This window comes from Anguilla anguilla, chromosome 18 (genome assembly GCF_013347855.1).
Source record: "Anguilla anguilla isolate fAngAng1 chromosome 18, fAngAng1.pri, whole genome shotgun sequence".
NCBI classification, from domain to species: Eukaryota; Metazoa; Chordata; class Actinopteri; order Anguilliformes; family Anguillidae; genus Anguilla; species Anguilla anguilla.
In genome coordinates this window covers 18,541,934-18,567,967 of record NC_049218.1, presented here as the reverse complement: position 1 = coordinate 18,567,967, position 26,034 = coordinate 18,541,934, and the positions used below count along the sequence as shown (strand labels likewise).

General features: G+C 42.3%; 1 protein-coding gene across 3 annotated transcripts in view; it reads right to left on the bottom strand.

Annotated features, from left to right (window-relative positions):
- mlip (muscular LMNA-interacting protein) overlaps positions 1-26,034 on the bottom strand; it is a 39,880-nt gene that overhangs the window by 9,664 nt on the left and 4,182 nt on the right. For 2 of the 3 annotated variants that reach the window (XM_035399505.1, XM_035399507.1), the window contains exons 2-11: positions 17,131-17,259; positions 11,976-12,143; positions 7,720-10,344; positions 7,037-7,105; positions 5,619-5,696; positions 5,265-5,348; positions 5,074-5,133; positions 4,764-4,808; positions 336-380; positions 35-157 (exon numbers count right to left, since the gene is read on the bottom strand). In XM_035399505.1, coding sequence (XP_035255396.1) covers positions 35-157; positions 336-380; positions 4,764-4,808; positions 5,074-5,133; positions 5,265-5,348; positions 5,619-5,696; positions 7,037-7,105; positions 7,720-10,344; positions 11,976-12,143; positions 17,131-17,259 — 3,426 coding nt within the window. The remainder of the gene's footprint in view (positions 1-34; positions 158-335; positions 381-4,763; positions 4,809-5,073; positions 5,134-5,264; positions 5,349-5,618; positions 5,697-7,036; positions 7,106-7,719; positions 10,345-11,975; positions 12,144-17,130; positions 17,260-26,034) is intronic. The other variant, XM_035399506.1, reaches the window with a different exon arrangement.

Genomic DNA, 26,034 nt, shown 5'->3' with positions numbered 1-26,034 from the left:
CTCACTGTGGTGGGTGAGCCAAAGACGGGCTTACCTTCTGGCTCTGCTCCTCAGGTGTCTCTTCCAGGTACTGCTGTCGGAATGGGTTTGGGAAATCCTCCTCTTCCTCAGTTAATTTTGGTATAACTGTCACTGGACGTATGACACCTGGCTTAGTCTGTTAATGTTTTTTTTTTTAATGGAAAACAGATAAATCAAGTTAGTAAGTTTGCACAATGTATCACAGGGTTGTTTTGAACCTTTGAATTGTCTGCTTGAATTGTCTTACTTACCTTGAGTTTAATTACTTAGCGTAACTAGAAAGCTGCAAAGCAAAGAATTGAAAAATGACCTACCAGATTTCTTTCAGCAGAACCAGAGGGTTGCAGGTGGAAGATTGCCTGTTGAGATAACAATAGAATTCACTGATCAGTTGTCTCTTTCACTCTCTGCTGATCACATTTCCAACTGTTCCACAGGAACTGGAAGAGAAAATAATGTTAGGTTTTTGCCTGAGCATTCAATTGTAGCAAAATTGCATTGCTCTTATTTTGCTCTTAGTATGCAGGCAATGGGTTCTGCATACTATGGTATTTTTAAAGAAGAGGGTGCTGCAGTGATGAATCTTACATAGATGGACTGTGTGAATGTAAACCCCAATTCACTCTTGTTGAGTGATAACAGCTGCACAAGATTGCACATGTTTGGGAAGGATGAAAGGGGTATCTATTTTTATAATCAACACAAGGGGTTCCTCTTCAGCCTGTTCAGAAGCTATCATTATTTAGCTGAAACTGGCACAAATGGTGATTTTGGTCTTTCACATTTTTATATTTCAATTCTGAAGCATCATATGTTACTCTTCTGTTTAAACAGATTTTTAGCCCAGGTTTTTCTTTCTCTCATAATTGTTACCGAAATGCACTGTCCTCCAGAGTATAAGCGGTGACTCCATCATTTACCAGCTGGACTGCGCAGATACTGTGTCAAAGGGGTGCACTGCATGTGTGGGTGGCACAGGCAGACTCCAGCAAACTGATTGGCCCCAAGAGATGGCTGGTGACACACATGATCCTGCCAAAAGCTTTTCTCCTTTGGGTGACACTACGGCCAAATCCATGTATACGCCAGCACTTGCGGGGCTGCTGACGGCAAAATGTGTTCACTGAGAGAGCGCAGTCACGTGACCCGCAGAATTTCTGAGTGGCAAAAAGCACGACACGACACATGAAACTGTGTGGACAGAAACACTAGTGTAGGATGTTTTTGGAAAAATTAGGGGTCCTTGTTTGTATGCAAAAATTTTGATTGTTGGAGCGCAGGATCCATATAATTTGCCCTCAACTATGCTTCGGTCGAAACAGACAGGTCAGGTAGGCGAACTTCCTGACATAACATACCATGGCATGATTAACATCTTTATTAATCGGCAGTCATATTACACCAGGAAGGCTCTAAAGGCATTTAGAGGTCTCAAGGCTCATAATTACTTTGTGGCTAGTTGGAAGACCAAGACCAAGCTGCGGAAGGCGCCCAACTAGTCCTTGTTTTTAATTTGGTCCAAAGTTAGTTGTACTTTAGCTATTTAGCTACATTTCACTAGCCTTGGCTAGATCCAGTCCCCTGAGTCGCTCACTGTTTCCCCTGTAACTATTATAATTGGCAAAGATTAAGTTAAAGTGATTCAGAATTGATTGCTATTAGGGCTCGGAAAACAATCAGTGCCCGCTGGCCCAGTGTCACTGTGAGATTGGTTTGGGCCAGTTTATTGATTTGTCACTTTCCCAATCGGGCCAGTACCCTAACTAAGCCTTATCCTGGACGAAGAGAAAGAGATGTTTTATAAAGGGAAACTATTATACTACTCAATCATTTCTGTCCCAACCCTTGCTTATCAATAACATTACAGCTTGGACATTCATTGATATTTGTACCAACACTTGCTTACCACTAACAAACCTAAGCCTTACAGCTTGGTCATTCATTATTTATTTTGCCTGTGGGGCCAGTGGAAATGTACCTGGGGCAAGTACAACACCATCCTGAACGATGAGCCCTGACATAATTTTGAAACTTGGAAAACGGTAGAAGCATGTGACACAGGGAGCTGGATCTATGCTAACATTGAGCTAACAGGTAGCCCCTTCCACCTTTTGCTGATTTCAACCAGAATGGGGCATACTACTGCTGTATGAATGTTTGTTTTCCAACATTATTAAAGCTAACTGAACTAGGAAACCAAATTTATCAAAATAAGCTTTTATACAAATGTAGAACACAAAATCACCCTGCTGGGAGATGGTGTATTATTAAGTTGTAGTATTATTTTCACAATTATTTTCCAGATGCTTGACTTGTTGTTTGTTGCTCAACTCGTCTACTACATCCCAAAATGCTGTTTTTCGCCATCCACTATCAAATGTCACATGGTCAAAAACGTCATATGCACGTCCTCAACAGCAGGAGAGACAGTAGCCTCCACCACTTGTACATCTTGAGTAGACTCAGGCACAGGCAGCAGAAGAGCTAGTGCCACTCGAAGACCATGAGTATTTCACACCCATGGCAACCGCTACACTGTGTGTGACAGCACATATCATCCAAAGAGCTGAAGTACTGGAGCAGCAACCTGAGGAAACCTCTGTTTGAGAAGAGGCTCAAAGGACAGTATTTGTTGTGTAAAAGGCAGCTGAGGCAAATACAGTATAGCTTCACCTTGGGTTTGAGTGCAGCTTCTGTTATCGTGTTTCACTCAGGGAACAGAAAATTTGATTGTACTGTGTTGAAGTTTTTCTGCTCCCACTTACAACAGAGACATTTTTCAGTCTCAATCAGAATGTTGAAAGCAGGGCTACGCACTGTGATATTATCATCAAAATATTCATGGTTTTTGCCTCATAATGAGACCAAACATAATTTGATGGTAATCCAGCTCAGCTATTGAATACCTCTGGAAGTTTCCTTCTGCTTTTAACAGCAGAGGTAATATTTGTAGACAAATACTTATTAAATCCAGCCAGTAGTAATCTCCACCTTCAGGCAAAATATTTTCCATGTAACAAAACCTAATCGTGCCACATTGGTTTCCGCTTGAAAGTGGAACTGCTTCTAAGAATGTAAATTCCAACTGATAGGCCTCAACAACCATTATTTATATACGTATTAAGAAATTGCATTCAAACTCAAAATAAAAAAAGGAAACTGGCCTCTGTGGCCAAACTGTTTCTCTGACCCCCAGAAAGCAAAACACCCCAGGTTCTTATACAGAGATAAGACCTGCAGTGTGACTTTTAATTGCCCCAAGGATGTTTTTTTTGATGTTTGTCGATGGGAAAATAGAGATAGAGGGAGATCACTCCATGTATTTAAACAGAGCAAGCTACTCAATCACTAGTGACACTGTCTGGACTATTAGCAAGTTTGCCAGATCAAATTATATTGTCTGTTTCTCAAACGCAATACTCAAAACTAGATGTCCAACAAGGGCTCCATACACATTTTTTTGATGCAGTCTTGCATCCAAATGATGAATAAAAATATGAAAAATACATTTTCTGTATATATATGACAGAGTAGATATAGCAGAGTAGATAGGAGTACTTTTACTTTGTCTCTTTTTGCTTCATCACTTTTTTCATCTCTTCTGTCCAACAAATTCTTGTCAGTAGAACCGTAGCTCATTAAATGATAACAAACAACACATTATCTCTATTATGGTCAAGTTGTATTAGCTCCCACTTATTATTAGGATTGATTTTATCATCATCATCATAACCTTTATTTAATTATTGGAGGTACAATAGAGGGCCAGGCCTTCATTTTCAATGTAGCCGAGATTACAAAAACATTTAAGACACAATAAGTATAATAAAAGATCACAGAATATAGCAACAGTAAAACCAAAATAGTATGTAATAATAATAACTAGTATAAAATAAAATAAATAAAATCAAGTACACTTATGGTACTTTTACTAACTTTTAAAGCTCTATATGGTCTAGAATAGATCCAGACTGCCTCACTGTATTACTTTCTTCTTATTCGCCTCAGGATAATTTATGCAGTGTTGGGAAAATTAATCTGAAAGTGTAGTTGTACAAACTACAAACTACTTCACATAGAAAGTAGTTCAACTACAGTCAAGTTACTATGAAGAGAAATGTAGCCTGTGAAACTACAATTACTCAAAAATGTAGTTCAAACTACTTGGTAAAAAAAAAAAAGATTATTGTGTTCCCCAGACATGACATGTGTGTGTGCAATGCCTTCTTTTTGCATATTGGGAGGCCTATTATACAGTACAATGGGGAGAACCAGCAATGTATGGAAATTGGCAGTTGACTTTCGGCAACTATAGTGGAGCAGAGTGTGTCTCACCAATCAGGATTAGAGGTAACAGCAAGAGAGGGGGTTGTATATGGTCAAAGAACTAAGGAAATTAGAATTATATTTAGTTATTTCTTTGAAAAAAATATTGCATTCATCCAGTTCAACATTGTTTTATCAGATGAAAAGTAATTTGAAATGTGTGTTTGCTTCTCCGCTCTATGCAAGCAGACATACATAGTATATGTATCTACACATCCATTTTAAACTCAGTGTACCAAAGGTAAATCACATTTGTGCTTTGCTCAAGAGTGCGAAACGATGGTGCCCCATCTGAGCTTTGAACCTACAACAACCCCTATGCCACACCATAAGCTGAACTATTATGATTTTCTTGTCAATCTTGGTGTTTCTTTGCAGGTCCAGCCAGAGATTAAAGAAAACATATTAGTACTCACATATTTAGTTTCCCGCCCTGCAGACCTTGGTAAGGATGTAAGTCTCTGAAGAGTTCAAAAGTAAATGATGATAAGACAATGACAACTGGCAAAACTATCTCAATATACTGTGCGTAATAATGTCTCCAGTACTGAAGAAAGTATTAAAGTATATTTTCAAAAATGATACCAATGTTAAAAAGCTTTGTTATGAATGTGCGTAAAGTCTGCTCTGAATATACATAGCACATTGCTTGGGCTCTCATTTTTCTCAGCTTGAAAAATTGTAGTGAATCTTGCAGCAAGAAGGGGGGGCCCTCCGTTCTTTTACCCTCGGCACCTCGGCATCCTCTAGTGTCTCCGAGGGCAGCGGAGCAGACTGTGACCGGTGCTGGAAGACACAGAGAGGGGTGTGACTTTGAAAAGCTAAGGAGGCATTTGTTATGAGCGAGGGAGAGGAGGAGGTCTGGGGGGGAGGGGAGGAATGGGGGGCAAGCTCCCCTCCCCATGCTGGTGACTCACCATGGGGAGGGGATCCAGTAAAACCTGGTCAATGGCAGCATACAGCTCTTCTGACTGCTGCCTCAGCTGGGCTGGTGAGCACATCTACACACAGACAGACAGAGAGAGAGAGAGAGAGAGAGAGAGAGAGAGTCAGTCCTGGAGTGATCTTTAATCATAATGAATATTTCCTGCAGTATTTAAAGTGATTTATTTTTCGCTAATTTTGAATGACAACTCCAGTGTCCACAAACACAATGAACTGGTAGTCATTAACTACCAATAGATTCCGTCTGTTATCTACTGCTCAGGGTTCGAGGTCACACTGCAGCCAAACCCCAGGGATCCCACACAAAATAATGAAAACAACACTACCTCTGAGTGTGTCTCTGTCACCCTGTCCGCTTCTGCCTCTAGGGGACACCCTTCTTTCTCCACCTTGTCATCTATTGCCTGCAACAATCAACAAGAAGAAGCTTATACCATGTTTACTTTGCAATAAGAGTGTTTCACATAAAAATAAATTTTTGCCTGATAGTTTTTTGTTTGTTTGTTTGTTTGTTTGTCTTCCTTGTGCTTAAGGAACAACTTCTATTATACATTTTAATCTATTTGCAATGTCCTCCATTGGAAAGAGCACAGACTTGCATGCATGGTCTGCATTAATGTACCAAACGTGTAATAATTCTGCAGGGCAGTTGGCAAAGTAATAGCACTGCAGCTGAAACCCTGCATTTGGATGACGCCATGTTTGATTATGCATCACTCCATGGGACTCCTATACAGACATAGCACCTTTGTGAGCATAACATACCTCTTCATCAGCGTTAACCGTGTGCTTTATGAGCACTGATATTGAATGGCATCCCCTGCATTTTCCTGTTAGGCTTTGATCAAACTTGTGGGGCACATCACTGGACTGAGTGAGCTATTACAAGAGCACCCCTAGACATGACTGTGGATGGCGTGATGAATGCATTCACAAACATATCATATATGATATGAAGTGATAGGATTTGGTGACATCCTCTAAAATTATGGCGGGAACAGAGCAGAATACAGAAAGCAAAGTTTTCCACCTCAGTAGAAAATAAAATAAAAATGGGAGCAGGAGTCTCAGGAGGATGAGTCAGATGAGGTCAGTCAGTCATTTTATCCAGTTCACAGGTGATTTTTGCCTTCCTTTTTTAGATCATTGCTGCAGCCATCACTAGTCATTCTGGAATTTCTATGACGCACGAAGGTATTGACCTTGTTCTGTCTGAGCGGGACATGTCCAGGTTTTGTGGGTTTATGGCAATCGTCTGTGGTGATCACTACTGTGTGAACACATGCTAATGTTATAGAGTGCGCTGTCATGCTCTTACCCTCAGTTTGTCATAAATTCACTCAAGCACTTGGTGGTCAAATGCCCATTGCCGAATGTGCTATGCATTTTAAACTGGCTTTAAGCTTTGCAATTAATCAATATTTGAGCCAAAGCAAACAAACAATTTAAAGGAGCCTAAGTAGCACTGATGTAAAATGAATTTAAAAAAAAAAAAACACTGGCTACATTTCTTAACAAATACTACATGTGGTACAACCAGCAAGAGTACAACGCAAAAACATTTAAAGTATGAGGAGGAAATTCAATTACAGTCTATTTCTTGGAAAGCTGTAAAAAGTCCCTTCATACCCCACTTACACAAAACACCTACTAATGTGGTGAGAAGCACTGCATAAGCACATGACCTGAGTGTGAGAGTATTAGGCATAATTATGCCACATGCACGAGAGGGAGGTAACATCACCTGCTGCTCCAGAAGGAGGGTGTTTGTGGGAATCGCTGCAAAGGCCTTGTAGCTCGACTTGATCTTGTACTGCAGGGGTTAAAGAAATAAGGGAAGAGAATCAGTGAAGAACAGAAGCAGCTTGAAAAAACTGTATGTGTATGTGTCTGTGTGTCTGTGTGTGTGCATGTGTCTGTGTGTGTGTGTGTGTGCATGTGTCTGTGTGTGTGCGTGTGTGTGTGTGTGTATGTATGCATGTGTGTGTGTGTGTGTGTGTGTAATTCTGTGCTGCTCTCCTGCTGATTTCTGTAAAGAAAGGGAATCAGCATCAGCGTCAATCAACACCAGCTGCGTTCGCTGTTTAAAGAGTTCATTATACACGATGCAGTATTTCAGAGATTAGCACACAGGCACAATCACTACAAAGTGAAAATTTTTTTGAAGTGCTCACAGCACACAGAAGAAACCTCAGAAGCTTGCAATCTTCTCATAACAGAGCTGGACTGAAACTATGCTCCCTGCTGAATCAGATGCCATTTGCTTGAAAACAGAAGGGGGGTGGGGGGGGTGGGGGTGGGCTGGGAGACTGCTGCACACACAGATGGCAGCCCACAAAGCGGTGTGAGGTCGGCAGGTCATGCACAGACATGTGTTTGCAGCTTCGTAGGACATGCAGTCAGAGCTGCTGGCAGCATGCACAGTACCTTTCTCTTTCTACCTGCCCTGTCGCTGTCGCTCTTGGGGACCGGAGAGGCGGACGGGGAGAGAGAGGGGGAGACAGAGGGTGACGGGGTGAGGAGGTCGTGGCTGGAGGTCGCCGGAGAGGGGGAGAGACTCAGGCGGTCGGGCGTGGAGGAGTGCGAGTCAGGGAGCGGTGAAAGCAGGCCCAGTGTGCACAGGGACGCGCTGGGGGAGGGCGAGAGCGTCGGAGTCCATGGAGACGGGGATAGGCGGCAGGCGGGGGGTTGGGGGCACAGCTTCTCTGAAAGGGGGGACATTCTGATGCTAGTCTGGAGGGGAGATAAACACCTTGCTTCACTGCAGCTGGGCGATGGCACAAATGTGAGTTTGGGTACTGGAGAGGGTGCAGGTGAAGACTGTATATCATCACGCCTGGGCTCTAGGGTATAGGTGAGTCTTGGCACTGGGTTACTGGTGAGTTTGGGTTCTGGGGTAAAGGAGAGTTTGGGCACTGGGCTACTACTGAGTTTGGGCTCTGGGGTACAGGAGAGTTTAGGCTCAGGGGTACAGAATAGTTTAGGCTCTGGGGTACAGGTGGGTTTGGGCTCTGGGGTATAGGTGAGTCTTGGCACTGGGTTACTGGTGAGTTTGGGTTCTGGGGTAAAGGAGAGTTTGGGCACTGGGCTACTACTGAGTTTGGGCTCTGGGGTACAGGAGAGTTTAGGCTCAGGGGTACAGAATAGTTTAGGCTCTGGGGTACAGGTGGGTTTGGGCTCTGGGGTATAGGTGAGTCTTGGCACTGGGGTACAGGTGAGTTTGGGCTCAGGGGTATAGGAGAGTTTGGGCTCTGGGGTATAGGAGAGTTTGGGCTCTGGGGTACAGGAGAGTTTGGACACTGGGGTACAGGAGAGTTTGGGCACAGGGGAGGGTGCAGAGCAGTCCCCTGTGGCACAAGGGGATGGAGAGCTGTTTTTAAGGGCCAGGGAGCGGAGTCTTAAAAAGGAGGAGGACAGCACTGGGTTGGACACCGGGGGAAGGGTCCCCTGTGGATTAATGGAGAATGGCAAATTTTGGACAGCAGGTGCAGCCTTTGTGACAGGAGCAGAAGGAGAGATCGGCGATGCAGCGTCGCTTTTCTGGGTTAGGGAGGTGACTCCATGCTGCTGGGTTGGGGAGATGACTGTACTCTGCAGGGTTTGATAGGAGACTCCATGCTGCTGGGTTGGGGAGGTGACTCTGCACTGCTGCGTCAGGGAGGTGAATCCATGCTGCTGGGTTGGGGAGGTGACTCCACGTTGCTGGGTTGGGGAGGTGACTGTACTCTGCAGGGTTGGGGAGGAGATTCCACATTGCTGGGTTGAGGAGGTGACTGTACTCTGCAGGGTTGGGGAGGAGACTCCACATTGCTGGGTTGGGGAGGTGACTCCATGCTGCTGGGTAGGGGAGGTGACTCCATGCTGCTGGGTAGGGGAGGTGACTCCACACTGCTGTGTAGGGGAGGTGACTTCAAGCTGCTGGGTTGGGGAGGTGACTCTCCACTGCTGGGTCAGGGAGGTGACTCCATGCTGCTGGGTTGGGGAGGTGACTCTGCACTGCTGCGTCAGGGAGGTGAATCCATGCTGCTGGGTTGGGGAGGTGACTCCACGCTGCTGGGTTGGGGAGGTGACTCCACGCTCTTGGGTTGGGGAGGTGACTCTCTGCCAGGTAAAGTTAGTAGAACCTTGGCGTAAGGCATATTGAGGTGACTGGCTCAGCGATCGTACAGGTGGATCAAAGGTGTTGGACTCAAACAAGTCGGGAGATGGAGGAGGTGTGAGACATCTGAGGCACTGAGACTCAGGGCCATGCGTGAGCATGTGCAGGGCTTCTCTCTGGGGTGCCGCTATGGCGGTCTGGGCCTTGCCACTCCTGGCCACACCGGGACAGAAGAGGGCCAGCTTGGCAGCAGCGTTGCAGGCGCTGCAGGAGGACAGGCTGACTGCACTGATGGGCCAGCAGGGGGAGTACGCCCTCTGCTGGACGGAGGATAAGACAGGCAGACGGCCTTTCCTCAGAATGGCGGTGAGCAGGGTGAGCTGGGTGGGCGGGGGCCTGTGCCATGCCCTCCCCGTTCCAGGGGACGGGGGGCAGGGCGAAGGGGCGAGGCTGGAAGCCGGAGAGAGGCAGGGTTGTAAGTTCCACACCAAGCTGGAGCCCGGGGCCAGGGAGTGGCGCTTGACTCGTATCACGGACGGGGTGAACACCCCGGACCTCACGGAGGAACAGGGAGAGATGGTACGACTGAGGGATGCAGGGGACCCCTCGGAGGAGAGAAAGCGAGGGCCAAACCAGTCCTCGGACAGCACTGACTCTCTCGAGGAGGCCGGTGTTTCCAGCAGCTCAGCAGAGTGAGTCACCCCGCGGTCCGAAATCAGAGTCGTCCATTTATCAGGCACTTGGTTCAAAAGGAGACCTGGAGACACCTTACTCCCGAACGAGGCGTCACAGCCACGCACATCCGTGGAGCGGTGTTTGTCATTGGCCGTTTCCATGACAGCATTTATTGCTGGACTCATGTTAAGAGAGATACGAGCTGTGCTCTCCGAGGGGGCAGTGATTTGAGAAGGAGTGAGTTGGCCTTGCATCATGTGTTCAGCAGACAGATTTAGCTGAGAACAAAAGTAAGATGGAAGAAAGATCAAGGGGGGAAAGAAAACTAGAATCATACTTTTTCTCCATCCTTTCAAACCACAAGCACTTTAAAAAGTGACGGTAGCTCTACACTCCCGAGGTCCTGTCATGCATTGAAAAAAACATGGCCAAAAAAATGGCCAAAGCCATTGTGTGTTTTCATTTCATTCAGTTTTTTATTTATCTTGCTTACAGGTAACTAGATTCATTGATTAAAGCAATACACAAGATCGATAGTAGTATTCAATGGCTTTCTCAAAACACCCTATTTTTTTGCTTTTCACTGAAATCACAGATGAACTCTCAGGTTTGTTTGATATGCTGAACTCTCTATTTAACTCTTGTATTTAATTTCCTAATAAAAAACGTGATTAAAGGCAGTGAATCAATTACTTTTTCTGAAAATACATTTTTGTGTGGTTCTTTGAAAAAATTAAACAAACTTGCTTAAATGAGCTTTTGATGCACAGCACAGTAACGGCCTGGTTATTGAGCCTCATTAATAAATCAGGCACTTTCCCGAGTCTCATTCTCAAACATTCAGTACATTTGCTGACTCCTGCTCTCTTATCATGAATCTCATTTTTTCAAGATTACTGATAATTGGAAGGTCAAGGATGAATTATTTCTCTTTCCACAAATACCGCCGTAAGAGTGAATAGAATATGGAAAACCTGTCCTTATCACCAAAGCGCTAATAACTTATGTCTGACATACAATAGAATATAAAATATAGATATTTGAGAAGTTAGGTCAGACATAGACCGTATTTATTATGTTTTAACTCTATATTCTTGCACTATACTTTTGATCTTTTTTCAAATTGGCATATGACAGATTTCAGAATTGGCATCTTCAAAAGCACATTTTATTAAATTTCATGTAAGTAGCAATGTTCCTGAAATGATGAAAGCTCCCTCTTCTCTGAGATTCATCTCTTTAATGTCCCACAACATAAGAAATACATTCATAAATGTATCACAGATATAGCCTGTTACTCATAAAAGAACAAATATGTGCATCTGTACACCACAGCTGGTCAAAGAAAAAACTTTGATGAGTCTTTGACTGTGGTTGTGAATGGATTGTCTTTTCCAGTTTTCCAGTAATGATCTTCTGAGTATATTTGGATTTCATCGTGTTTCTCGGGTTCTTCACGACCATCTTCTGAATAGTTTGCATCTATCTTTGCGATTTGGTGGGGGTTATGTTCGAACCCACAGGGGGGCATACCCAAGGACAATAGGTGTATGACCATGCTCTAGTATTCTCCATTATCGTGGATAAGGTGATGCATAACTTCAAAAGTTGTAAGTTCAGAATGAGCTGTTAGCTGGGGGCTACTGGGTAGCTCATTTGGTTTGAACCTCACAACCTCAGATCGAATCTGGACGGTCCCAGTGCAACCTGCGGCTGATAGCCCCACAGGGCGACATGCAAATGCGAAAGTCGTTTATGAAAGGTCTTCCTCTGGTCTATGCGAGACTAGCTGTAGTCTGCGGTGTGAAAAGAAGCTGATGAGATCAGAAACGTGGATATCTACTCTCTCCCGAATCGGCAGATGGGTTTGCGGACCGAATTAATTGTTTAAAAAAAAAAGGGGTCTGACCTGAGAGTGCGCCTCCTGTCTGACTGTGGTCTCCTTGGCCAGCCGGGTCCGCCGATTCCCGGGATCCCCCTCGTCCACATCACCACCAACGTACACAAAATCCGCCTTGAACACTCCGTCCCCAGACATGGTCTGACCTGCGGCTGCTTCCTTCAGCGTCCCTACATACTGGAGAACACACAAAATCCCACCAGATGAAGGTGGCCAATCAGAACAGAGCATTCTGACCAAAATTAAGACAGAATTCGCTGCGCAGTTCACCACTCTAGGCTGTTAAAAACTTACAGCCCACTCAGAGTCCATTTTCTACTTTAGGATATTCTTACCAATTACTACGGTCATTCAGCAGTAATATAGTGGAGTTTTGATTAATTTGATCATTTATGGGGGAAATGTCAACCTAGACAAAGACTGTAACACGACATACCAAGAAAGCAAAGAGTACATAGATCCTTTGGCACAAAACAATAGATGTTTAGAGCAGTCAGGAACATCAGAATGAACTTTGCTCATTGATCAGTTATAGGTGTTTCATACCCAGTGAGCATTGCACATGGCCATTCCTGTGCCTTGTCTGTTACCAGGAGATTACATCACCGGCTTAGCAGACATCCTTACATGGGGTACCTACTTAACTCCAGATTAGTGGTTCCCAGTCTCTGGGATCAAGAGCAGCTGAGGTCACAAGATTAATGTGAAGAGGAAAAAATGTACACTATGACATACTTTCCATTGACATTTCATAAATACTCTCCTGGGTACAGAATTTTTTATTAGTAGGTTGTTTTGTTGTAATAAAACATAAGTCCATATTTCAGTATATATTTGTCTAAAGGGTTAGACACAGAAGTATTTACTTTTTGAGTGGGCCTTGGCCTTTCCTCAAAAAGGCAACAGCTGTGCCCTTGAGATTGAAATGTGCATATCACAGAATACAAATCTGGCCCCTTAATTGCACAGAAGAGCTCAGAAGAATTGGCTTGTCTCCTTTGGGCAGTTCCATTGCAGTACCTTGCTGTATGACCACCCAAACTCTATTGTGTCCACTTTCCAATTCACTCTGAACAGGAGCCCCAGGGTCTCTACATACATGCTGATTTCTCTTCCAGTCATAATTGTAATTCAGCAAGTGTAACAAGTTGTTAATTGTCCTGAATAACAGACATATGAGGATATGCCCTCTGAGGCCAGAGCATGTTTGAAGAAGATAAGCGTGCCTCAACTAATGAATATTCATTAAGGCACTTCGTAATCATTCAGATGAGGTCTCAGACAAACGCTTTAATTTTGTGTAATACACCCTGTGCAAAATAATCATTTTAGAAAGCAGTTACATTTTTAATTAATGATATTGTAGACTGACTGGTGAAATCAAAGCAAGATCTTTAAATGCTGCCAACAGATCACTGAAACTGAACCATTTGAGGAAGAGGAGGAGCCACCTCAAAGCTACCAGTAATGTTCCAACAGCTGCATTTTAATCAAGATAGGTTTAAGGACAAACAAATGTTTTCAGTATCTTTAACTGAGCAAAAGACTGAGTGGTATGAAAACTAGTATACGCACAACCAAAACAGAGATCCCATTAACCAGAATGGTGTCGCAACGACTAAAACAAAGCAAATATGACATCACCAAACCCAGTCTTCACTGGTGCCCCAACTAAATGTGAAATGTCAAATGAGAATTTAAATTTTCTGCTCCTTATCTACAGAGCACGAGATGTGTCACCTGTGGCATACCTGCCCAATCTTCTAATTCCAGTTCGCTGCGGGCTACCCAGTCACACTGATCATTTATAGGAGGGGCCCATGCATTTAGCTCCAAGGTCTTTTAGTAATTAAATCATGTCCCTGACTGTCGACAGGAATCTGAAATGTCTTCATTATTTAAATTACACTTTAAATTGAACTCAAAAACACTCCATTCTGTAGCTGTCCAGCGGAAGTCAAACACCAGCTGATACACTCTACTCTAGTGACCTTCACTTATGTTCCTGGTGACAAAGACATCCACACCCTACCACACCAAAACATTAGGGAGCTACTAGCTTTGTGACTTCAAGGTGTTCCTGCAAATTTGAAAACTCGTCAACTTTAAAGAAACCCTTTATAAACTCACAAAAACTTCCAAAAAATTACTCACCAAAAAACAGATTGATATTGAACAGTCAATAACTAAACCTCAATGTGAGCTAGCATAGTGAGATAACGTAGTTTTAATTTTTTTGAATTTTTAACTTTTATTTATGCATGGAGCTCTGAGGTCTCTTTTTCAAAGGAGCCCTGCCACAGACAACCAAACATTCACACAGCTAGCTGTCATATCCTATTTATTTACATAGCTAGCTAGTTAGAGCCTACCATGAAGAATTATTGCTGCTCAATAATGGGAAGACCTTTACAAAAGTGCTAGCGGCTATTTAAACATGGAGCTTCACTGCAGAGCATGCGCAGATGTACTGTTATTGTTTTGGACTTTGAAACGGTCTAAAATCGTTCGCTTTAACTGATCAATTAAGCACTAACTAACAACAAAAAACAGCAGACCCTGTGGTTCTCCAGTACCAGTAATAAAGATCCCTTCTCCACTCTGTATCTGTCCTGAGAAACTAATCAGTACAGGGGCCAGACTGCAGCAAAACTACTGTGCTACAAAGGGGGACAGACAAAAGGCAGACAATGCGAGAGGAAGCCCATTGTCTTTGTTTTAACTTTTTTGAGTGGGTGTCATTTTTTCCCAATCCAAAAAAGGGTATGCACGTTTTCCATTTGAACTTTCATTAATGGATGAGCTTCCTTTGTATAAAGTTGTTCTGTTGTTACATCAGGGCCATTCCACAGTACATTACATTACATTTATCTGGCAGACGCTTTTATCCAAAGCAACGTACAAAAGTGCATACGAAAGGTCATTGGAACAACTGCAAATCACAGGTCCGATAAGGTATAATATTCATTTTGTACAGTTATTCATAGACAAGAACACAAAGTCCAGTTCACACAGTGAACACTACTCTGACCTGACCTATGCTAAGTCAAACTAGTGGGCATTACAAGCTACAACATCAGGACGGTGATACAAAGTGCAATAAGTGCTGGAATGGAGGCACATATCAGTCATTGGTTTTAATGTCATCACTACTGACAATTAGATCTCGGTTCCTTCTTCCGTTTTTACTGTGAATTTTGTGCAGTGCTCAGACAGGTCCTTGATTGACTGATTGACTGATTTATATATTATTCAGTAGGTGTCAGGCACATCATCCAAAGCTTAAATGATCCATCCGTGTTGCATGAGAGCACAGTTGTTGTGTGTTACGTGCAAATGGGCTCCACAGTGGTGGCAGTGTGACACTGGCTGAAAGTTTGAAGGTTAAATTCCCAAGTGGACACTTTTTTTGTCCTCCTGAGGAAGGTATACATAAAATGCAAGCTATGGTATTTAACTTGTAAGAGTGAGTGTCAAGTAAATAAATATTAATAGTGAGTGCAGTAGCAGCTGTGGCATTTCCAGGCCTTTAATTACTTTCCTGGGTTCGACAATTTGACTTAATAACCCTTTGTAAACATGTCATTGCAATTCTTCAAAAGCAGCATAATTATGGCTTTCGAGTGCCTACTTTAGTTCTGTCACAGGAAGAACAGCCAGTGGAAAAAGTGTCATTCATGTTTGATTTGTTTTTTTGTTGTTGCTGTTCTTTTCATTCTCAAATGACCGTTGCGGAGTCAATTATTTCCACTAAGGCACATATCTTAAGATTCGTTTTGGAAAAATATATCCAAAATGAATCTCGAACCTTCATAAGGTTTTTATTTTAGGCAAAATATTTCTTCTTATTATTTAAGAAATATTATGCCAAACATGCAGAAAATATCTGTAAAGAAAACATTTTTCAGATTTTAATCACGTTATCTCAAATGTCAAGAATGCTAAAAGTCAGCGTGGCATGGTGGTATGTTGTTGGCATGATGTCTGTCGGTTTGCTTACACATTCCTGTTTTCACTCTGGTGAGTATTCTGGGACACAGTCTATACATGCGCATACAGCAGTGCTAAACCACGCCCCAGCTGTCATCTCTTCATCTACAGTCAGCTCATTGCTTACATTACAGATTCTTGTGTGTGGAAAGCGCACTGTCCAAATATATCCGTATGTTCTGTGCATGTATGAGACTGGCTGTTTCTGACTGTTTTAAATGGACAGCGTACACCTTTCAGCATGTCCCAAAACTGTAATTGCATTTTTTTTTTCACTTTCACATGCAGATTTGGTAAAGAAATGCGATGTGCTCCAATCTAAATCCAAGTGTTTGTTTCACATTGAGTTTGACACCTCAGAATGACATGCTATCACCTGTGTATTGTTATCTGAGATGTGGACTGTGTTTTAAAAAAATGTTATAATAAAAAGCAACACACTTAAGATGAAAAACAAGGTTAGGTAATGTTTTCATACACAATTGAGGGGCCAAGCTGGTTCCGTAAGCGGCCTTGATTTCCATTATTGCTTATTCACATTAAACATGTCTTCTGTTACTATCTGACACGTGAACAAATTTTATGCAGCTGTCTCAAAGTGAGACAGCTTAATTTTTTTTCTTTTATGTTTCAGTCCATAGTTGAATAACCAATTGATAACTAATATAAATGAGAAAAAGCTTGCAGAAATCCTACCTTTCTTAAAGGTGCGATATGTACGTTTGGAGAAATGAGCAAGAGAGTTAGATAAATAAAAAAAAAACAAATAAAAAAAAAGTTCCACCCCCTCCCCTTAGCTCTCCCTCCAAAGCCCCACCCTCCAAACACATCCATGCATGTCATCTGAGTACTGTATGAGGTCAAGAGCGTTGCAAAGTAAAGTAGGGAGAGTGAACCACATCATGCCTCATTCACAGGTAGAAAATAAAACTCATAATTTCATCATAATGAACATGAAGTATGAACAGACCTATAGTTTTTATTTACAGCTATGGCATAATGACAGTTGATAAATGCAGACACTGGGTTTGTGTGATGACAAATTCCAGATTACATTGACTGAAAAATCAAATCTAATTGTGGTTTGTTTAATAAATGCTGCTTTCAAAAAACATAGCAGAAATATCAAAAATATCATCCATAATATGAATGGAAAACATGCTCCGTACTCTACCTCATTCGATCTCCTCATCGGCTGTCTTTCCTCTTCTCCCAGAGTTACAGTGCTTTCAGTTGGCAGTTTTTTCAGGGCTGGCACAAAGGAGAATGAAACAAGCCTGACGGTGGTCACCTCGCACGGGAACTGTACAAGGCAAGGGAGACACATTTTACTGCTGGGTAGCCAATATAGCAGCCTATGGAGTAGCATGTGAACTTAGCCTGTGTACTAACCTGTGCAATAACCTATGGCATGTCCAATAGTGTACAGTATGTCTCCCCTATGGAAAGATTACCAGCCCATGGTAACAAAATCACTTTTAGAATATTATTACTGGGTGCTGTCATATTTCTTACTAAATCACATTTTACTGATGGTACACTCTTTGGCAGTCATGTTAAAGATACAGTAAAAACGTAGAGTTCATTTACATTTGGTGTATCCATTACTTATCACTCACAGTATCACCTTTTAGAAATGGAAATGTTCATTTTAAAGTAGACAACAATTCTCTATGGCAAAGGAGTGTGTTTCAGACTCAAAGAGGCTGTTTTAGCAGGACACAATGCTTTTATTTGCTTCAAACAATGGGAGGAGATAGGCAAGACTGAAAAATGTATTGGCCATGATGTCATAAAGGACCTGGATCCAATAGCTCAGAGCCCAGTAATAAACTGAACTTCACCCATTTAATCCCCGCATAATAATAGATGGAAATGTTTAAACTGATATGTCAGTATTGCCATTGATTTCTTGTACTGTTGCTGATGCTTAATACATACTATACCATAATAACTCTATACAATGCTGTCTGAAGCCAATCACAGATTTACCTATACAATCACTTTAAATAGGAGTATTTTTCAAGCAATGAAATCAATAAAATATCATTAAAACAACAATTAGTTTCAAACTTAAACTTTTTAAAAATATTTTTTCTTTAAAAAAATACAGTCCAGTGTGTCTGCAGCCTATTTAAGCCATTAGAAAACAAGACGCAATCTCCATGAGAACAATCACATTCTTCTCCCTCATCTCTTTGAATGATAGAGCTCTCATTTTAATGTTTTATATTACGCTTTCTGTACCCATTGAATTATATATCAATGTTTACAAATCTCCAACATATTGCAATCATTCTGAAAATTAATATTGTCACGTATAAGCATCATTTATGCATAACCATGATTCAGCAGAGCACTGTGAGATAATGTGATTGAAATGTGTTCCTGACATTACCCTTTCAGATCACTTGTCTAAGACACAATGTACCGCACAAAGCACGCGTCCTCCACCTGTTTCCCCAACACGCACATAAATCACACCTTCTAACATGCATTATAATACAGATTGCATTCTTCCGCTATTAAGAAACAAGGAGTTCTTTCTCTGCTAATGACTCTCCATAGTTTCTCAGAGAACGGCTTGTTCTGTTACTATGCTGCTCGAAAGTAGGGCTTCCTTTTTTTATTAGTTCTGCACAGTTGTACGCATCACGATCAAAACTGGAAGGCCCAGCTCACTAAAGATATGATTGAGAATTCAAAAGGTTATTATTAATTTGGTAGTTTACCTTCAGCTTGCTCTGGGAAGGCCAGTTAGAACTGTGGAAAATAGCCTCGTGATTGAAGAAAAAAAAATGCAGTTGTATTCCTTGACTCCTTTAGGGCTGTTCCACAGAATGGAATGCGTCAGAACAGATCCTCCATTCAAGCACTATACGCACGTAGGAGGACTAAAAATCCTCCCCAACTCATATCCAGTGCATAAACTATTGAGAATTGTTGGAAGACAGACTGACTCATGCTGATACTGACCATGTATTACAGGATTTTTCCATTGGTTTTTGTATTTACTGTGAAAATCCCAGATGGCCAGTGGTCTCATTTACAACATGGTCTTATGATACAATTATATCTTAAATAGTGGCTTACACAGAAAACCTTAACTAAATACAGGTAATTCTTTATAAAGTCCTACTTTGATGTGGATATGATTGTGCCACTATGTAAGGTTTATAGTAGACCTGCTGGTTACATGGAGTGCTGCGTACGAATCTCCAGAGTGGGCAGTGTTCACGCTTCATTTGATTGAGCAGCAATTTCAGGCATTTAGAGTGCAAGAAATGTTGAAATAAAACCTTATTTAGAGGAAACATCCTTCATTTTGTGTCTGCAAGCCCGCTTGCTGACCATGGAGTGAGAGGAAGAAACGTTAATGACATCACATTCTGCAGAACCGAGCACATGCTCGTCTGTGCTCTGCCAAGCTGGCGGCTGGGGGGGCCGCAGTGTGAGCATGATTGTGAATTCCAAATTGGGGAGAAATAGGGAAAGCATAAGAAAGACAAATTGTATCTGGATATGTGTCTGACACAATCATCCCTATCTATTTTGTCTGCTAAATTATCCTTGTGCTGGTACAAGTGTTGCATTATTTACCGTTCCTTTAGCATTCAGGATCACAGTGTGATTTCCCCTGCCAAGTCAATCCATCAGTCTGCCAATCAGGTAGCTGAAGTCATTGTCACATAGTAGCTGACAGTAAACTGAAAGCATCACCTGCGTGACAATTGGCCCTGTTTTGGTAGTTGATGAATAAATGTAGTATATTAACTTATTGCAGGTGCATTTATCTATTTCTGACATAATGTGACCTTACAGAGTAGATGACTGTAAAATCCACACTCAGACCAGAACGCCATTTCCAGCTCATTGCGCTCAAGAGGTTATAATTTCAGGAATTAAAACTAGCACATTTATAGCGTACTTACCAGAGGGAGGGGAGTGGCTGGTTGGCTCTGAGGGTGACATCACTGTCTATAGTGGAGTTAGTTGAATACTGAGCTCACACACAAACACACAGACAGACACACAGACACACACACACAGACACACACTACACCACATACACACAGACTACACCACACACACATGCACACACACACAAACACACACACACACACACACACGCACGCACACATACACACTACGCCACACACACAGACACACATACTGAGTTAGAATGGGACCTGACCATAAGCCCACACAATTTTGGGTGAAGTCAGGGCATGAGTACACAGAATTTTGGGTGAATATGGGGCATGAGCACACACAATTTTGGGTGAAGTTGGGGTATGAGTACACAGAAATCTGAGTGAGAGTGACTCCTCAAGCTCCAGGGCCACTGGAGGTCCAAATATAACTGCTATTTATAACTGCAAGACAGCAAATATTACACCAAAACAGCATACCAGAATGGCAATAAAAATCTGTATTTCTCACATTTTAAACAGTCCATGCTGCGAATCAAATATCTTTAAAGAGCACATTTGTTGATTAACTCAGCATGAAGAAATCAATCTGCCCCCCACCCCCAAAAAAAGAAAACAACCTCCCCTTGCCACAAGACAGGATTAGCCTGGCGGTTTTCCTTTACTTTCAGAAACCAATGCGGGGGGCCGCAGTTACTGAGCTCTTAAATGATTTCCGTACCCTTCTGGAACTGTCTGTTCCTGCAACGTTTATTAAAAGCTGTGGCTGAGCTCATAAGGGGTTTCCCCCAGAATCAATTAATGTGCCTTAAAATAACCTCACATGTGTAAAGACTGTTGATCCTTCGCTTGTCTCCAGATGAGACTGAAAGAGAACCGGTCAACAAAAATCTACCGCTGGGAACACCTTGTAGGGAGCAGGTTAGGATGCGCTTGAGCCAAATTCAATCAAGAACTACACATTTAATTAAAATGGCAGGGAGACCAGTCAGCTTTACAATTCTGGAGTCTTACTTTTTTTTTTATTGCAGTAGGGATATGTTAGGTCTGTTCGTCTGTCAGTTACAGGAAACATTGTACTGAACTGTTTTAAACTGCGTTCAACTGTCTTTGTACATTGATACGAACATACTATAAATATAAAATCAGCCTTGAACACAACGTATCTGTATTTATTGTATAGATATATAGTTGTGTGCTAAGGCAGTTTTTTTGCTCAATGTGGATATGATTCCTGACAGAGAATGAAATTGGTCAGCGCACCATTGTCCATAACATCAAAAGAGAAGGTGCCTTCATTTATCACGGCTTGCTTTGCCTCTCCTCACAACAGAGAGGGTGTGGCATGCACTCCTTCCTGTGCTGGGCTCTGTAAATATTCTTAGTAATTCACCACAAACCGATGCCATGTAAAAAGTGAAAATTAAAAAATAAACCAGGGTTCCATATAAAGCCAGTAGAATGTACATGCATTCCTTTGATGATACCAGTCAGCTGCAATTTCCACTGAATATCTGAAGATAGAAAGGGTGAGGGCTTTCAAATTTTAATATTTTCAAACATTTCTTTTAAAATGTTAAAAAGGGGCTTGACTTGTTCAGAATTTTATTGGGGGGGGGATTGCCTTTAGTAAAGGGCTACATTTAGAGTTTGATTTTTTCTTTATCAGTAGAATAGCTGTTTTTCTATTTTATATTTAATAAACTATTACAATTAATAATGAATACTTTATCACAGTTAATATCTCAATATCAGAAAACCACAAACAAGAGAGCCATTTTGAATAGAAGTACACAGATTAGTGCTTAATCACAAGCTTGGCTGTCATCATCCTATTTAAAAATACAGTTCAGAAGTTATGCTGTCCCGTAGTCAGCAGAGTCTGTCAATGAAGATCCTAACGATCCTATGATGCATTTTTTGATGACAGGATATTTTGTGATTGTGATTTATGGTTATTATTATGGTTCCATGGACCAACAAGACATAATTCCTTAGTTAACATTAATAAATTATATCCCATTGCATTAATAAAGCAAATCAATAATCACTTAATAGTACTTAATTGTGTTAAATAAACAATAAAGGAAGCTTTTATAGGATCTTTGTTTATCTGTAGTTATACAGGATGTTCCATCAACTATTCTTTTTTCAAAATTCAGATATGGTGAAGATGAAGACCTGAATCTTTAAAATCTTCCAGCTGCCATCCCCCTTTATAAAGCAGATAGTGAAGTCTGGGTTCCATCTTTTCATGTCCATAATTTCTGTCAGTAAAAGACTGATTTCATGGCCCTCGCCTTGAGAAAATTGCACAAAGGGGACGGCTTCATTAGTGCAAATACGAGATAAAACTGTCGGTTGTGTACCCACTCGAGAGACTATGTGAGCATTTAAAAAATCTGTTCCACACACACGCACACATAAACACAAACTCAAACACACAGACATACATATGCATCCGCACAAACAGACACACATGTCCCTAGTTACAGATACAAACACATACACACAAATACACACACAAACATATACAAACACACACACACACACACACACACACTCGCACATACATGCACAGACAGACACACACACACACACAAACATATACAGACACTGACACACACAAACACACATACATACACAGACAGACACAGACACAGACACACACACATACACACACACACACACACACACAGAGCGAAGGCGCACTCATGAACACATCCTATACCCGGTACAGGCGCCGGTGCAGGTGCCTGGCTGGCAAACCTGCGCTCTCCAGCTGAGAGAGCCTATCATCAGAGCCGAGGTTTGAAGTGTGATTGGCTGTCTGGATTTAACCTCATGGCATGCACCATTCCTCCATCTCTCTGATTGCTTTGCTTCCTCGGCGTGATGTGAAAATAGGCACATCGCGCCGTGTGTGTGATTACAGCACAAGTGCCCAAAGCAGCATGTAAGTGCAGCTCCGGTCCCCACAGAGGTCAAACTCAGCGGCTTTAATTCAGGCTCAAGGGCGGGTGCCTGATTCTGCCTCAGGCTCTGCATTTACATTCAGGGAGAACTCAGTCAGAGACTTCATCTCTTCCTGTTTGAAGTACAAGCCAGATATTATCTCATTAAGTTATTTAAACTTCATTATCATTTAAATTTCATATGCTCTAGACTGCCCTGCCCTGCCCCCCAACAACCCCCCCCCCAAAAAAAAATAAAGTATTGAAAATGAAACACACTATTAGAGCCAGATCTCATTTGATCTCATTAGCAAGTGGGGTCAACATTTTAAATGTGCCCTCAGCAATTGCCTGATTGCTGCTTTTCCCTCTCTCTGATTGCTCTTGGGTTGATGTGGGATTTCAGCCACATTACACACACAAGACAAAACGCCCTGCATGTCCTTTACAGGGGCAAAGGCACAATAAACAACTACAAACAATGGGCCTCATTCACAGAACTTTCCTTAAATTATTCTTACTTTTGATCTCAAAAATGTTCCTACGATAAACCAATATGGGATTTATGACATGTGCAGACCTTTCAGAATCTAAAGTTGTGGACTGCAGAGCCAAAGCAATAAAAAATATACATGATTTTGTCCCAAATATTATTGTGCTCACTGTATTCTCCTGACATTGTAAGTCCAAGATCTGTGGCTCAGTAAATAATTTCTGCAGCCCAGCAACATTATTTCCCTTAACCACATGTGAATTGTAGCTCACTTTAGATTCCAGTGTGGGTGATGACACCCCTTTGGCCAGTGTGCAAAGGCATATAGTTCATGGATGTCCCCTGCAGAAGTCTACGCCACAGATACAGTGACAGTCAACACCTCAGGTGGGGGTTCTAGCCAGCATGCCCATATGCCAGCAAAATGGCATCTATAAGCTAATGAGGCAGCCTCTGTTTGTCCAACAGAACCAGCTCCACAATGCTCAAAAGGCGGCGTTTCTGACTGGACAGGTTCAAACCGCATAGTGCTTTAAGCCGTTTCTGCATGCCTATAGGTGTGTCTATGATTATCTATGGTCCTGAAGCCCTCCCTGGTTTTGGGAGACAGCAGAAGGCTTTGGTACTGACCCATATCTTGTTCCTCCCTCACCCCTCTTGGCCATTACAGTATTGCACCTTGCCATCAAAGTATGACACGTTCCATAATCACACCTACATTTTCATGCCACCACATAATACTACAATAACTTAAAATTTAAATATATATAAATTTTAATCAGTACCCAGGGCATGTATTTGCCTACAATGTAAGTAAGCCCAAGGCTTTGTAAGGTTTCTCACATTATAGATAAACGTCACTCTGAAACTAACCTACTGGCATTGAACATGGACCATGCCAGTGCCAATGGTAGTTGGCAGCCCTACAGGAAAATTCCCAATCGCATATGCATGCATGTCATGCATGTACTGTATGTGTGTGAGGGTGCATATGTGGGAACATGCTGTGTGTGAGGGTGCATATATGGGAACATGCTGTGTGTGAGGGTGCATACTGTATGTGGGAGCATGCATGCACATTTGCACATGTATGCATATGTGTGTCTGCTGTGCTGTAATGAACTGTGGGAAAATTTGAAAAGGAATAAATCCTCGACACTCTGCATACATCTCACAGCTGTAGAACTAGACAGTTTCCCCCTCTCTTCTCTTCTACTGTCTGACAGTAACTGTTCAACCTGATATAAAGCTAATTTGCAACATGATTCCAGTACGCTGGCTGTGAGAAAACTGTCCAAAACCTCCCTAATCCAATTGACATCTAATCGAAACGAGTTCTGGGCTAATATGTGTCAGGCTAATATGTGGCCTCATGCATTGTTAGGTAAGAAACATTGAATTTGCCCGCGCAGATCAGTTTTTAACTCTCCTCGTAACCCTGGCCACCTGTCATCTGAGCCATGAGATAGAGTGAGACATTCCCATGAGGATATGGACACAAACCATGTTTTAAAGCTATCTCCGCCAGCAGATACACTGCACCAGTCTGATGCAGTGACAGATGAAGGGACATTTAAACACCCAGCTGAAAAAAATAAGTAAAAGCTGTGTCGACTCTATGGGCGGCACGGTTCGAATCTCTTTCTGTGTGGAGTTTGCATGTTCTCCCCATGCCCGTGTGGGTGTCCTCCGGGTACTCCGGTTTCCTCCCACAGTCCAAAGACATGCAGGTTATGTTAATTGGAGACTTTAAATTGCCCATAGGAATGAGTGTGTGAGTGAATGGTGTGTGTGCCCTGGATTGGCAGCCTGTCCAGGTGTATTCCTGCCTCTCCCCCAATGTACGCTGGGATAGGCACCAGCACCCACCGCGACCCTGCTCAGGATGAGCAGGTATAGATAATGGATGGATGGATGTGTCTACTCTGAGTGTAAGTAATGGAGCAGTTGAAGGCACTGAGCAAGCTTTGCTTTTCAAGAACAGAAAATTGCTGTGCAAAATCAAATCCACAAAGCAAGGAGATGCATTATATGTCTAAATCCACAGAGAGAATCTAACTGGAGACCTTAATATAAAATAAATCAGAACTTTCCCTGGCAATCATCACTGGCAGCAGAGCTGTTTGCTTGATTAAGAACACAGGAGCAGTCCGGACAGGAGTCACTGTCTTGCTCTGTGCAGGCTGAAAACACTCCTATTTGAGTCATGCATCATGGCTCTCCTAATGCTGAAATCTAAGCATGTGTTTACTAGCCCCACCTACAGTATGTGTAATCTGAAATTATATCCTCTATCCCAGAGGTGGGAAATTATGGTCATATCTGTTTCTGATTTCCATGGGAACTTCTGGGCTCAATTACTTAATTAAGCCTAACATTTACGCTATCTGACATAAAACCTGCATACGCACCAGCCCTCCAGGACCAGAACTGCCCACCGCCTGCTCTAAACTATTTGCCTTTTAATAACACAATATACATAGTACCTCCGTCTCGCACAAACTATCACATTTAATTGTGTGTTGTAAGGTCAGTCACAGCTCTAGCCCTGGGTTTTGGTGGCCGCCAACTAAGACTTGTGGATTTACTCGTGATTTTCCTGCTTCATTTGGTGCCACCCCCACCCCCCCCCCCCCCCAACTCAGACGGATGGCACCCCAAGCAACCACCCTTATCAACTCTGCCTAGAATCAGCTCTG